General features: G+C 35.9%; 1 protein-coding gene across 2 annotated transcripts in view; it reads right to left on the bottom strand.

Annotated features, from left to right (window-relative positions):
- The window catches only part of LOC106867763 (uncharacterized), a 133,852-nt gene that overhangs the window by 109,913 nt on the left and 9,782 nt on the right, over window positions 1-14,157 (bottom strand). Inside the window, exon 2 of one of the 2 annotated variants that reach the window (XM_089365939.1) lies at window positions 10,588-11,870. The exons of the other annotated variant lie outside the window; for it this stretch is intronic. Coding sequence (XP_089222065.1) covers window positions 11,864-11,870 — 7 coding nt within the window. The 3' untranslated portion in view covers window positions 10,588-11,863. Of the gene's footprint in view, window positions 1-10,587; window positions 11,871-14,157 lie in introns of those variants that run through there. 2 annotated transcript variants of the gene reach the window in all.

Raw genomic sequence — 14,157 nt, 5'->3', positions numbered from 1 at the left:
ACAACATTTCTGCAGCACTTCCTTTTCTGGGTGCTAGGGCCAGGCATGTAGGAGATGTCCTTAGACCCACTCGATGCCAGTGCCTCATTGTAGTAGGGGGCAGCAGCATCAAAGATATCTTGGCTCAAGGATAGATTCGAGATCCTCTGACTTACACCTTTCACTAGGTTCTTGAAAACTAGGGGATGGGGGAAGGAGACTGTGCTAATATAAGACAGTCTCTCATTTGGCTTGTGACAGGGCTTGTATGTACCAGAGCCCAGATCTAAAGTAACACCTAAAAATCTACTGAGGTGATTAGTCTCAGTTGAGCCTAAAGTGCTAATTAGGTCCTTTCTAAGTCTATATAACATGTGGCCATTGGCTTCTCTAGAGATGGCTAGGGCATCATCTCTGTAGAGGCCAAAGAGGACCAAAGGAAACCTCTTCCCTAAAGTGTCCAATAAGATCACAGATGTCGGCACTGTCATATGCTCCCATAGCTACATCAAAGGAACCCTTGGGGAAGATTGCTTGACCCAAGTCGAATCTTTGCTGAACAGTACCATCTTCCTGGCATGCATGATAACTCTAACATCACTATCATTAATATCCGTGGAGCCCTTGGCAAAGGAAAGTGCCTTCAATAATAACTCTTTAGAAATAGATGGATAAAAGTCGACAATGTCAAACTGTGTAAATTTAGCCCTACCTCTGTCCCAGTTGGCAATGAACCATGAGGTTATCTCATTGATGCTGTGCCAGAGTGGGAGGCTCATGTGTCTTTATATGTCATCATTAATCTTCTTCAGTATATATTTACTTGCCTGGCCAATCTCAAACTTGGCCAGGTTGATCAGGTGGCATTTGGAATTTGAGGCAAAATCCAGCTTGTGATCTTTCAAAGTTATAAAAGCATTTCTTTTGGCCAAGATCTCTACTCAGTCTACTATACCTAGATTTACTGCTATTTGTTTAGCCTTACAGTTAATGTTATTGTAAGTGTGTGGGAAGTGTGTCTGTATTTATCCGAGAAGATTAAGGATTTGTTAGAGTTTCTTATTTTATGTATATCTTTACAGATGTTGCTTTGAGAAGAGTAAAAGGACTTACAGAACTTCAGCCTGGGTATTATGTCCAGTAGGTCCACTTTGAAGGCCTCGAGTTCCTTGATTTTATGTGGGAACTTCCTTGACTTGATATGTATTAGCCTCAGAAGGTGGCGTGCTTTGATCATAGAATAATGCCTTCCACTTCATATGCCTTATAAGGTCTATCATTTTCTCTAATAACACTTTCGTGTAGACCTCATTAGAAGGTATAGGGATATTTCTTGTAGAACATCCTAAATCGGAACGTTCCATGTTATCCTTGAGGTAGCAATTGATAATATGTAGAAGCACAGGTCTTGGTACAATAATAAATGTAGACAATGTAGTAGACTTTGTAAGACTCTCTGTAACTGGGTCACTGATAGGCAATTAATAAGAAAACATATATCAAAAAGAAGCACACTCTAAAAAATAGAGCTGTAATTATTACAACAAAATTTTATATAGAGTTACCCAAGGTTTCCCACCCACAAAGCCAAAGCCTTGTGGACAGCTCGTTATACTCTATATGAATACAAGATTTTTAAATATCTATGTCACAGACATGAAGAAACACTCATAACTCGAAGAATTCAGAAAAAAAACGTTAATGAGGACAGGTTATTTCTCCTTAATCAGAGAGAAAAAACCCTTTATAGACTCAGAGAGGCCTAACAAGCAAATGGGGAGATCCAATTTTCTAGTAAGTAGCACTTGAAGTGGATACATTAAGAAAACACTTCTTTATGGCTGTTTAATGTGGCAGGCTTCTTATAGTCTTTAAGAATATTGGTTCTCTCCACGATTCAGATCTTGCAACAGCCACCTCCATTAATATACGGGCCCGGAGAATCAATTAATTTCCACCTGATATCACATGGGTCTCTTGATCTTTGAGGTGCCACACATGGTGGGCCAGGGACATGACATACACACACACACACACACACACACACACACATATAATATATATATATTTAGACAGACAGACAGATAGATAGATAGATAGATAGATAGATAGATAGATAGATAATTAGCAATGAATGAAGCAGAAGATGGATTTGGCATTAGTCTTTATTCAGTACAATGATTGTTTGAACTCTTCCGGCGACTGTTATTTATGGGTGGGATGTTGTGCATCCAATTGTGTTGCATTAATCAGTGCAGTCTGGGTCACATCAGATATAGGCATACATAAAGTGGTATCCTACTAAATATATTGAGTTCTCGCAGTCTTGTTGATGTTTTCCCACTGTACCGGTGAATGGGGTTAGCTACAGTTGTCTTTACATTAAATAGTCACAACAAAATAATCGTAAACATAAATATATAAAGTGTAGTATATTGCCACTTAAGTGTGGCTGACCCCTAGGGGTGGATGTTACTGTTCCTTTTAGCCCCAGGAGGACATCTCCTCCAGCTGGCTTATCGACACACGACTGTGTCCTGTTTGCCAAGGGAAGTTATCCCTCTCACCTCGATCTGCAGCACGAACGTATCCGGATTTCAGGGTTATTTCCCTTCGTCGGCGTCCGACAGCTGATGACCTTGGTGAGAGAGACAAAAACCTGACAAACTTATATCTTCTTTTCCAGTGAAATTCTTCACTGATATTGAAAAGGTGAAAACAAGCAATGTTAATTCTCTAAATGAAGTATTAACAGTAACTGCAGTTATCGTGCAGTTACTGTTAATACTTCATTTAGAGAATTAACATTGCTTGTTTTCACCTTTTCAATATCAGTGAAGAATTTCACTGGAAAAGAAGATATAAGTTTGCCAGGTTTTTGTCTCTCTCACCAAGGTCATCAGCTGTCGGACGCCGACGAAGGGAAATAACCCTGAAATCCGGATACGTTCGTGCTGCAGATCGAGGTGAGAGGGATAACTTCCCTTGGCAAACAGGACACAGTCGTGTGTCGATAAGCCAGCTGGAGGAGATGTCCTCCTGGGGCTAAAAGCAACAGTAACATCCACCCCTAGGGGTCAGCCACACTTAAGTGGCAATATACTACACTTTATCGTGCAGTTACTGTTAATACTTCATTTAGAGAATTAACATTGCATAAATATATATATATCTTTTAATTGAATAAATCAACTCCAGTACTTTTTATTTTTTTAACCCTGGCACTTATTATATTGGCCTCTTTTGCTAAACTGCTAAGTCACAGGAACATAAATATGCCAACACTTGTTGTCAAGCTGTGTTTGGAGACAAATACAGGCACAAAGACATACACATTAATATATATATTACAGTCTGCTTTCAGTTTCCATCTACAAGGCTTTGGTCAACTTGAGGCTATAGCAGAAGACTCCAAGGTGCCATGCAGTGGGACTGAACCCTGAACCATATGGTTGAGATGCAAGCTACTTATCACATAGCCACACTTGTATCTATATTCACACAGCCATGTCTGTGCCTATAACCACATAGCCATGCCTGTACCTATATCTGTGAAAATATATAAGGTGACAACAACCAGAAATGACTGATGAAAGTAGCATTAACTTTTTAAGTCATTCAATATTTTCAACCAATCAATTGAGTTAACCTATCAACAACAAACCTATAATGACTACTGCAAACATCTGTAAGTCAAATTTCATGCAATAAGGAAAAATATGTAATGACTATTATTTATACCTTGTCTTGTATATCACTCTGTGTAAAAGACCAGATTTAACTGGGAATACAACCACAGATTTACAATATTGAATGATGAACTTATAACCTCAGACCTTGTCACAAGAAAATGCAAAGTTCTTTACTAATCTAAACAATATTGTTTGCCTGGATTGATAATCACTCACTAATAATTCTGTGTATATATATATATATATATATATATATGTTCTACCCATCACCTAAGCAATTTTGTTGACATCATCTTGAAACTGTCATGTACACACATACCAAGTTTCGTTTGTGACAACATTGATTTCATGTCTCATCTACCCAAAACAACAGAACCAAATTTTGTGTTTGTTTTAATGTAGAAAAGCCTCTGCACAAATATTCCACATGATTTAGGAATAACAGCAATCAAATATTGGGTTGAAAATATTGAGAGGCAATTCCCAGTAGATTAACCCGTGTTGTACTTGAGAATAACACATTCTTTTCAATCTGAAAAATTATCTCCAAGTTAGAAGCACAACCATGAGAACCAGGTTTGCTCTGGTAAATGCAAACTCAGTTATAGGATACTTAGAACAAAACCTGTACCAAAGAATAGAGAAAATTATGACATTGATTTTAGAAGATATATAGGGAACACATGGAAAAGATATATTGACAATTGTTTCTTAATTTAGAAAAAATCTGCTGATACTTGAAAAGTATTCAGCTTTCTTTTGAACAACTGACATCCAATTTTGCCATTCACAAAGGAGATGATGAGCTATACACAGTTACTATTTCTTAATACAATGGTAATTAAATATAATACCAACAACACAATGACTAAATATAATAAAGACACAAATGCATATCAATACTTGAACTTAAAATCATGCCAGCCAGCACACCAAAAAATAATATCCCATACTGTCTTGTCAGAAAAGCTACCAGAAACAATTAACTCACAGAGCGAAAGGGATTTCAACTCAAAACAAAAATCAACTCTGGCTTACAGAAAATGGTATACAACATACAAAACAAATACCTAAAAAACAGATTAGAGCAACTCAAGAAAGTAGAACACAAGAGCAGAACATCATCCATTTTATAGTGACACACAATCCATGTTATCAAAATATTTTTAACATCATCACATCAAACTTGCCTTTCATTAGATAGACTTGTTTGATTTAGTGTAATGAACAAAGTAACAAACTAAAATATTTAATTATTGATCAAAGTAAAAGGCAACCAAAAATCTTGAAACAATTGACAGAGATAAAGTTTGACCTAAACAACAATGATAAAACATTCATGGTATTCAAACACAATTGATGTGGGGCCTGTCACTTCATACATATTGGTTTATATATCAATATAAAAACTAGGCGAAGTAAATTTCCAAATCTAAATATCAACTGTAGAAGCAGAAATCTGATTATTCTGCATCAAGTGGCCTAATTGTAAAGAAGTATATATTGACCAGATAGAGAACTCATCATTAGAATGCACACAAGTACACCAGCAAGATACAGTTCTAAAGTCACCATCATATCCCATTAAGCAATCATTTAGAAACATGTGGTAATAAAATGATTTTAATATTCCCATTTTACAAACTTTATGACACAAGTAAATTTAGAAAATGAATTAAAGAAAAGAATTTCAGTGAGAATTCAAACGCATTCTGAGTAGACAATAATATGAATAATAATATTAATACTGATTTCAATTTGAATTTAATTTTACTCAAAAACTAGTTATATTGACAATCATTATCAGGTTACCCACACTTAACTACACAGCAACACCAGTTAAATAGTTGCTGTTTCTTTGTGAACATTTACCTCAAGAATGTGATAAAATATGTAAGTTGTAAAACAAAAAGAGTAAAAGAATTTTATTAAGAATTTTATTGAGCAGTTCCAGCCTGTTGTAAAGAGACAATAATATTAATCTCAATTTGAAATTAATTTCATTTAAACGTAATGTTCACTCTAAAACTATAGTAATTCTCCCCCTCCTCCCCTCCACTTCCTCCTCCTCCTCATCATCATCATCATTTAACTTCTTATTTTCCATGCTGGCATGGGTTGGACTGTTTGATAGGATCTGGTGACCACATGGCTACATCAGGCTCCAAGTCAGTTTCTTTGGCTGGATGGCCTTCCTGACACCAAACATTTTACAATAGGTACTGGTTGCTCTTTTCCTTACTAGAAGAAAAATGACCATCTTTGGTTTCAAGACGAAAGGTGTTCTTCCATCAGGATAATGCCCAGCGAGGATGACATTCCAAAAGCTGAAGTAGTTTGAATGGGAAACGATGCCCTGCTCACATTATTCACCAGACATTGCCCCATCTGGTCTTCAAAACCATTTGAACAGAAAAGATACGAATTCTGTAGACGAGGTCAGAACAGTACTGGAGAAGTATTTTTTTTATCATGGACAAGTGAATTTTGGAAGTGGAGCCTTGCAATTCTACTAGATATATGGAAGAGCCTTGTAGAAAATGAAGGAGAGTATATTTTAGATTAAAAAAGAACTTTGTTTATCTTAATTTTGAAAAATAAAAGAAATATAAAAAAACTGCATTATTTATGGGATGATCCATTATATATAATATATAATATATATATATATATATATATATATATATATATATATATATATATATATATATATATATATAAACAGCAGTTTGCAATGTTTCACCAAAAAGAATTATAATTGTCACTAAATGTGACTAGGCTGTTAGAAACATCTACATTGCCAGAAATAAGAGCTAAAATGCTCTAATAATGTAGTCAATGCACATAAAGGTAAACACACACTAACAAGGACCTTAATCATCTGGAAAATTCCAATCAAGAATTCTTAATACTGATGTCAATTTCAGCAATTTCTGCTGCCTCATCAGTTAAGACTGGTTCAAACGTTTGGCTCTTTTCAAACTTGCTTCTCCATTAGTATATATGTTTTCATCATCCAAGTTAATGGATGATTTAGCAACTCACTAATGTGTATACATAAAACTAAAATAAACAGCAGCTTGCCATGTTTCACCAAGAAGGAGAATTATAATTATCACTAAATGTGACTGGAGCATTTTAGCTCTAATTTCTAGCAATGCAGATGTTTCTAACACCCTAGTCACATCTAGTGACAATTATAATTCTCCTTTTTGGTGGAACATTGTAAACTGCTGTTTATTTTAGTTTTATGTGTACACATTAGTGAACTGCTAAATCATCCAATAATATGGACACATAAGAGGTGTAGCAATATCAGAGGAAGGTTAACTGGGAAAATAGCTTTAGTGTGTGGAAGGTGCACAGGTAAAATAAACACTAAATATGTACAGAAAATAGACTCCATCAAATGCCAGGCAGGTAAGCTAGAGGTAGTTATTTAGGTGACCAAGTCAGTAGTAGAGGTGAATGCTCCAAGAACATAACTACAAGAATAAGAATAGACCTGGCAAAGTTCAGAGAGCTCTTACCTCAGATGGCAACAAAGGGCCTCTCCCTCAGAGTGAAAGGGAGACTGTATGATGCCTGTGTGCAAACAGCTATGCTACATGGCAGTGAAACATGGGCTGTGACCACCAAGGACATGTGTAGGCTTCAAAGAAATTAAGCTAGCATGCTTCACTGGATATGCAATGTCAGTATGCATGTACAACAAAGTGTGAACATCTTGAGAGGAAAGTTGGGCATGGGAGGCATCAGATGTGGTGTGCAAGAGAGATAACTGTGCTGGTATGGTTATGTGATGCATATGGATGAGAGCAACTATGTAAAGAAGTGCCACTCTCTAACTGTGGAGGGAACCTGTGGAAGAGGAAGACCTAGGAAGGTGGTGAAGCATGATCTTCAAACATTGGGCCTCACAGAGGCAATGGTTAGTGACTGAGACCTTTGGTGATATGTCGTGCTTGAGAAGATCCATCAAGTCAAATGAAATTATTGTTGTGGCCAATGCCGGTGTCATGTAACTGGCACCTGTGCCAGTGGCATGTAAAAAGCTTCTTTCAAGCATTGAGCCTCACAGAGGCAATGTGGCCAATGCTGGTCTTGCATAACTAGCACCTCTACTGGTGATATGTAAAAAGCACCTTTCCAGCATTGGCCCTCACAGAGGCAATGACAAATGACTGAGACCTTTGGCAATATGCCGTGCTTGAGCCATCAAGCCAAATGAAATTGTGAATACTGGTGTCACACAACTGGCACCCATGCTGATGGCACATAAAAGTACCCATTAATACTCTCAGAGTGGTTGGCATTAGGAAGGGCACCCACCCATAGAAACCATGCCAAGTCAGACTGGAGTCTGCTGCTGTCCTTTAGCTTGCAAGCCCTGGTCAAACCGTCAAACCCATGCTAGCATGGACAATGGACGTTGAATAATGATGATGCTGATGATTCCAATGAATTCAAGTATGTGCCATTTTGTGGTCCTCTAAACGAAGTTTGCCAGGGAACCATGAAAAGGCACATACTTGGATTGATTGGAATGTTTTTTTAAAATGTTTAATTCATGCATATATTCACCTGATAAAAATAATTTTTCACATGCAGTAATAAATTTATTCATCAATAAAAAACATGTCTGAAATGGCTGTAGTGAGTGAACCACTACCCATCTGTTGTTATTTGTTTATTATTCACCTTATTCAGAACCTGCAATTAGTATAGATCTAGAGTCTTTTGAGTGCAGTATAATTGGTGCAGTGTTTGTGCCTAGGTGCAACATTGAGACTCCTGGTATATTCAGTCAGATGATTGTGACCATACATGCAACTTGAATATGAATCCATCTTTACTTTGGTATGTATGTATATGTTCTTCTAATGTTTTTCTGTACACGATAGCGATTTCATTGACCCGACCTTGGTGCTTTACTATATAAGAACTTGATTCGCATGAATCCTGAATTTTATCCATATATGTGTGTGTGTGTATATATATATATATATATATATATATGCACACGTGCACACACACACACACACACAGATATACACACACATTGCAGCAACACTGAGTAGTTTTTGCAGTGGAAACAAGTGTAGGTCATTATGATATGTTGTATATAACTATAAATAAATTTTGTGGACGTACAAGTCTTCATATTTGTTATCATTATAAATATCAATATACACTCCAGATAATTTTTACTGTCCAACAAAGAGAACATGGAATTACCCATCAGAATAATTCACAGAGTGACTAATAACTGAATGTAATCACAGACGTTAGATACTAATTGTGGTGTTTAGCCATTGACTGGAAATTAACTGAGAGCTAATACAGTATCTACCCAAATAATATATCCCTACAAACTCACTGATATATATGTGTGTGTGTGTGTGTGTGTGTGTGTTTGTGTGTGTGTGTGTGTGCGTGCGTGCATGCATGTGTGTGTGTGTGTGTCTTTGTTTCCCACCACTGTTTGACAACTGATGTTGATGTGTTTATGTCCCCATAACATCGAGATTCAGCAATAGGGACTGATAGAATAAGTGCCACACTTTAAAAAAATAAGTACTGAGGTCAATGTATCCAACTAAAATTTCTTCAAGGTGGTGCCCCAGCATGACCACAGTCTAATGACTGAAACAAATAAAAGATAGCCATCTATCCACCTTTGTTTACCATTCACTATATTCATCCAGCTCGACTGCCAGCCATCCTCCTCACACTCCCCACACGCTCTTGCACCTTCCATACACACACCCTTTCTGATCTTCTGACTCTATTTTCTCTTCTATTAGCCTTGAGGGCTCACACTAACTCTTTGTCACCACTACCGTTATTTCTTTCCAGTTCCATCCCGACAATTCATACTCACCCTAATATGCTGCAAGCTAACCATGAATTTCCACTACAAGTAACCTGTTCCTGTACTTTCATTCATGCTTTAACCGCTGAACAACTAACATAAAGGCCACCTCACTCTCTACAATACTTCCACTCACTCATGAGGAATCTTTATTCTTGCGAGTGACACAACTAGTACACTACATAAAGAGGTTAAGTCATCAAGGGCATGGCAGACCATGCAGTCCTCTGATGACTTATCAAATTCTATAGAACCAAGCATGAAAGACAAACTTTAAATGATGATGATTACGATGACAACAATGCAACGAGGAGGAGGATTGCTTCTGCTATTCTATGCAGCTCCCCAGTTATTACAGCTTTCTTTCTTTTACCTCACGCCATTTGCAAAATTCTCCACTAAACATTTTTGGCCCAATCTCATGTTTCTAAAACCACAGTAATCCAAAAAGCATCAACCAACAAATCTTTCAAATGGACTTCAACTGCATTTACCTCATCAGTACAGTCACGTCTTGAGAAGGTCATAGATACTGCATCATGAACTACATTTTAGTCATTAAATTCAACCCTACACTATTGTCAGTTAGATAATGCCTTTTGCATTGAAATACTTCAAAGTCTTTTGCTACTTAATTGAATATATGTAATCACATTCAAGTCCTCATTTATAAGAACTCTATGGTATCTAATTTGATTGCTTGCTAAAGCTTTCCACCATCAGGTTTTAACTTTAGACAGTAATAAATTAGTTTCAAGTTACAATCATTTAAGATATCATCTATTTTCCTGTTTGGGAATATTTTATTTGCCTCGATTCATTGGCAAAGAAATGCTATATCATTATTCTTTTAATTATTGCTCTCTGTTCCTAGTTAAATAGAAAACTTTGATAAATTATTGATATCATTGATTAATTATGATTTAATTAAATACCAATGTATTACATGAATTATTGATGTATTTGATTAATTATTGATGTATTTGATTAATTATTGATGTTACAACACTAAATGGCCAGCATAATTAACAAGTTCCCTCATTAAATCACAGTAAGATAAAGAGGTAAAATATATTAAAAGGTTTGTTTTGCTATAAATCTATTTAAGTTTCCTTTTAACATTTCTGAGAGACAAATGTGAGAGTTAGGAAATTTGTGTAATATGGAGACACCATCAATCAGAAAAACTACTTCTGTTTGGGAAAACAACACATTTTGAAGCAATTTTGATTTCAACAAGTTGTTTTCTCCCCTGAGATTGGTAAGAGACACATCAAAACTGCAGAGTATACCATCACCAATATTTGATGAGAGTATCACTACTTCAGCCCAGCCATCAATTTATTGCTCTGATTGTATAATGCTTTACCTATAATTCATAATTCCTTAACTACCACATATTTTTGTATTTTCCTCCAGAAAAATGTTAATAAATATCAAGTTAATGCTTTTTTTTATGGTTGAATAAATATTTGCTCTTCTTCAAAATGTGTGTGCTTTCAATGAATTTGATTACCAGAGGAGCCTATGGTTGTCTACAGAATTGCATGTAGCCATTTTCAAATTCCAGATAGCATTTTTTTCACATGTTAACCTTTCTTTACTTTATTTATTCAACAGTACCAGCATAATTAACTCCAGAGAGTCTATACGTAAGCTAAGTAAATTAATGCATTAGCCTAAGGGAGATAATTATAGCATCAGTGTTTGTGTCAATTTTCCACTTGTTTACAAGTGCTGAAGTTATCAGAAACGATGTGGTTTATTTGGGTATGGAATAAATTATGCAAATATAAATTTCTCTATCAAAGATATTTTATGTAACAAATAATTTTTTTAATATTCTTTGTAAAGGCACTTTATTCCAAGAGTTATCCTTCCACTCGGTTGTCTTAGTCTACTACTTCAGCTCCTCCTTCTTCCACATTTCTATGTAACAGAAAGACAAAACAACAAATGAAGAAAAGTCACTCGGCCTTTTGTCATAGAATATTTATTTTCCCCTTTAAATGTTTGATAGAAGTATCATTCAACATTTCAATATATTATTATTAATGATTTCTCTTGAAAGATAGACAACTTTACAGAAGGGAATGGAAAAATTCTGATGGTCATATTTTTCCCAATGAACATTAGCACTGTCTGTGTATTTAACCAATCTCAAAAGGTGAAAAGGAATATTTCTTTTATTAATTAAGGTAATGTCATTACTTGTCTTATGGGTAAAGTATTTATACGATACTGGAAAAATATAAAACAGACCTTGTGTGATTGTATGATACATGAGGTGGTTAAGGTACTGGCAAGTGCCTTGAGTTCAAATCCTGCAAGAAATGTTACCCGATTATTTCTGATAAATGATATAGAAAATGTAGAGCAAGAATTAGTGAAACATTTGATCCAACAATTTGTGTAAAATATGAACAAATCCCCAATGACTACTACAAACGTAAAAGAAAAATCAGATACAAAAGCAATAATCAAAGAAGATAAATAATTAAATCACTATTCTCTAGATAATCAGTGATAATATTAATTTAATAATTATATCAAATAATACAACAGGAAATGATAACTAAATAAAATATTTCCAAATGCAGATGTGAGATGAAGTTGACTCTGTTAAGGTCAATGGGTCAAATGAATATTGATGAAACTTTTAAAAATTAAAACGGCCACCAAGTTAAAACACAATTGACCAGATGTTGTTGTGTGAAACAAGGAAAAGATATGTTGTGGAAATCAGCTGCCCTCTGGACACTAATATGGCTAGAAAAACACAAAAGAAAGAGGACATCTATGGACCATTGAAAAGGTTTGCAAATCCAGTACCCAAGATACCCTTTCAGCTTTATACCATATATTACTGGAGTCAACCAGTCTGGAACAAAGTATGGCTAAACTTTGTTTCTTGTGGGGAGAACACACATCCTTAATTCATGCAGAAGTGATCACAATATCTAGGACTATAAAAATTTGCAAGACCTCCTTAAGACCAAAAGGTTGGTGAAGAAAACAAGATGCTTTCCTTCACAACCTTGCTACAAAGTAGATAGCCAATCAAAATTTATCCTAAATTAAAAAGCGGAAGAGAACATACATACATACATATGGAGAGAGGAAGAGGAGAGAGAGAGAAAGAAAGATGGACGGACAGGCAGGCAGGTACACAGACAGACAGACAGACAGACAGATAGATGTGTGTAAGAGGGTGAATGTATCTTTCTGTGCACGTATGTATGTTTGTGTTTACCATTGTCTAGACATCATGTGATGGCTGTAAATGAGTATCATCATCGTACAAACAATTGTTTCCAGTGTTCCATGAAAAACATGGGAAAATGTTAACTTGCACAGGAACAGCTCTGGGCTGGTGACAGGAAGTGCATCCAGCCATAGAACATCTGATCCATGCAAGCATGGGAAAGTGGATGTTAAATGGTGATGATGGTGATGATGTTTCATCAAGTTACAATAATTGTGTTTTAATTCTATATTCCATCTAATTGGATGACTGTTGTTATACATAAGGAGAGTAATTCTGGTGTCATTTGCCTGGTATTGGAAATGTAATTTGATAATACGCAGACGTGGCTATCCGGCTGAGAAGTTTACTTGGCAAATATGAGGTTTTGGGTTCAGTTCTACTCAACTGGACTTTCAGCAAATATCACCTAATATAGCCTCAGGCTAACCAATGCATAGTGAGAGAATCTGATAAATGGATATTGCATAGAAGCCTATTTGTGGGGGGGGGGGTGCACACACACACACACATACATACACACATAAACACAGGCACATATGTACATACACCCACACACACATGCTTGCTTCTTTCCATTTAAGTTGGTGCTTGGTTTCTTTATGAACTTGAAACTTAGTACTTCAGCAAAAGGAAACCGATATATTAAGTACCAGACTTAAGAACTTAAGATATGGACTGGAGTCAACCCTTCAGGTTGGTATCCCAGCATGGTCCAAGTCAAATGACTGAAACAAATGAAAGAAAAGAATAAATGAATAATGAGAATAAATAGAAACAAAACAGCCAGAGGTAGGCATGATAATGACAACTTTTAAGGTCTCTAGTGAGGAGCATTTTGTCTGGAAGAACTGGTGATTAGATTCCAAACTATTAACTCTCCAGCTGGTACACCACCAGCTACTTTGACTTAGCCAGCTTTGACTATTTTAGCAGTAAAAACGGCACCAAAAATTTATATAGAATGTAATTTAATTTTCAAATGGCAAAGTCAGTCTTGTTGTGAATACTAAGCAAAGGTAAGAAGTAGTAATGACTATATAGTAGAATGACTGGAGACAATTACCCAGGATGTCTGCTGTATGAAGATGTAGAAATAAAGTTGCTATTAACATATTTGGTACAGTAAGCCAAGAAACCTTAATCTATTAATATTATTGCTTTAGGGATGAGAACAAGTATCTTAATGATAAAAAGGTAAGGGACAAACCAATTAAATACAGAATGCAGTGGGAAATAAGTCTGATCTTTAGCAGTGGGATGACAACTACAGACATGTTTGAGACCTCATCAGTGAAATATAATCTAACTATGCCTCGAAGATTTTAGAAAGCCTACAGAGGGAG

Source organism: Octopus bimaculoides, chromosome 18 (genome assembly GCF_046866305.1).
Source record: "Octopus bimaculoides isolate indiv1 chromosome 18, ASM4686630v1, whole genome shotgun sequence".
Lineage (NCBI taxonomy): Eukaryota > Metazoa > Mollusca > Cephalopoda > Octopoda > Octopodidae > Octopus > Octopus bimaculoides.
Note: the sequence above shows the minus strand (reverse complement) of the source record. Positions and strands in the feature narration are given on the sequence as shown.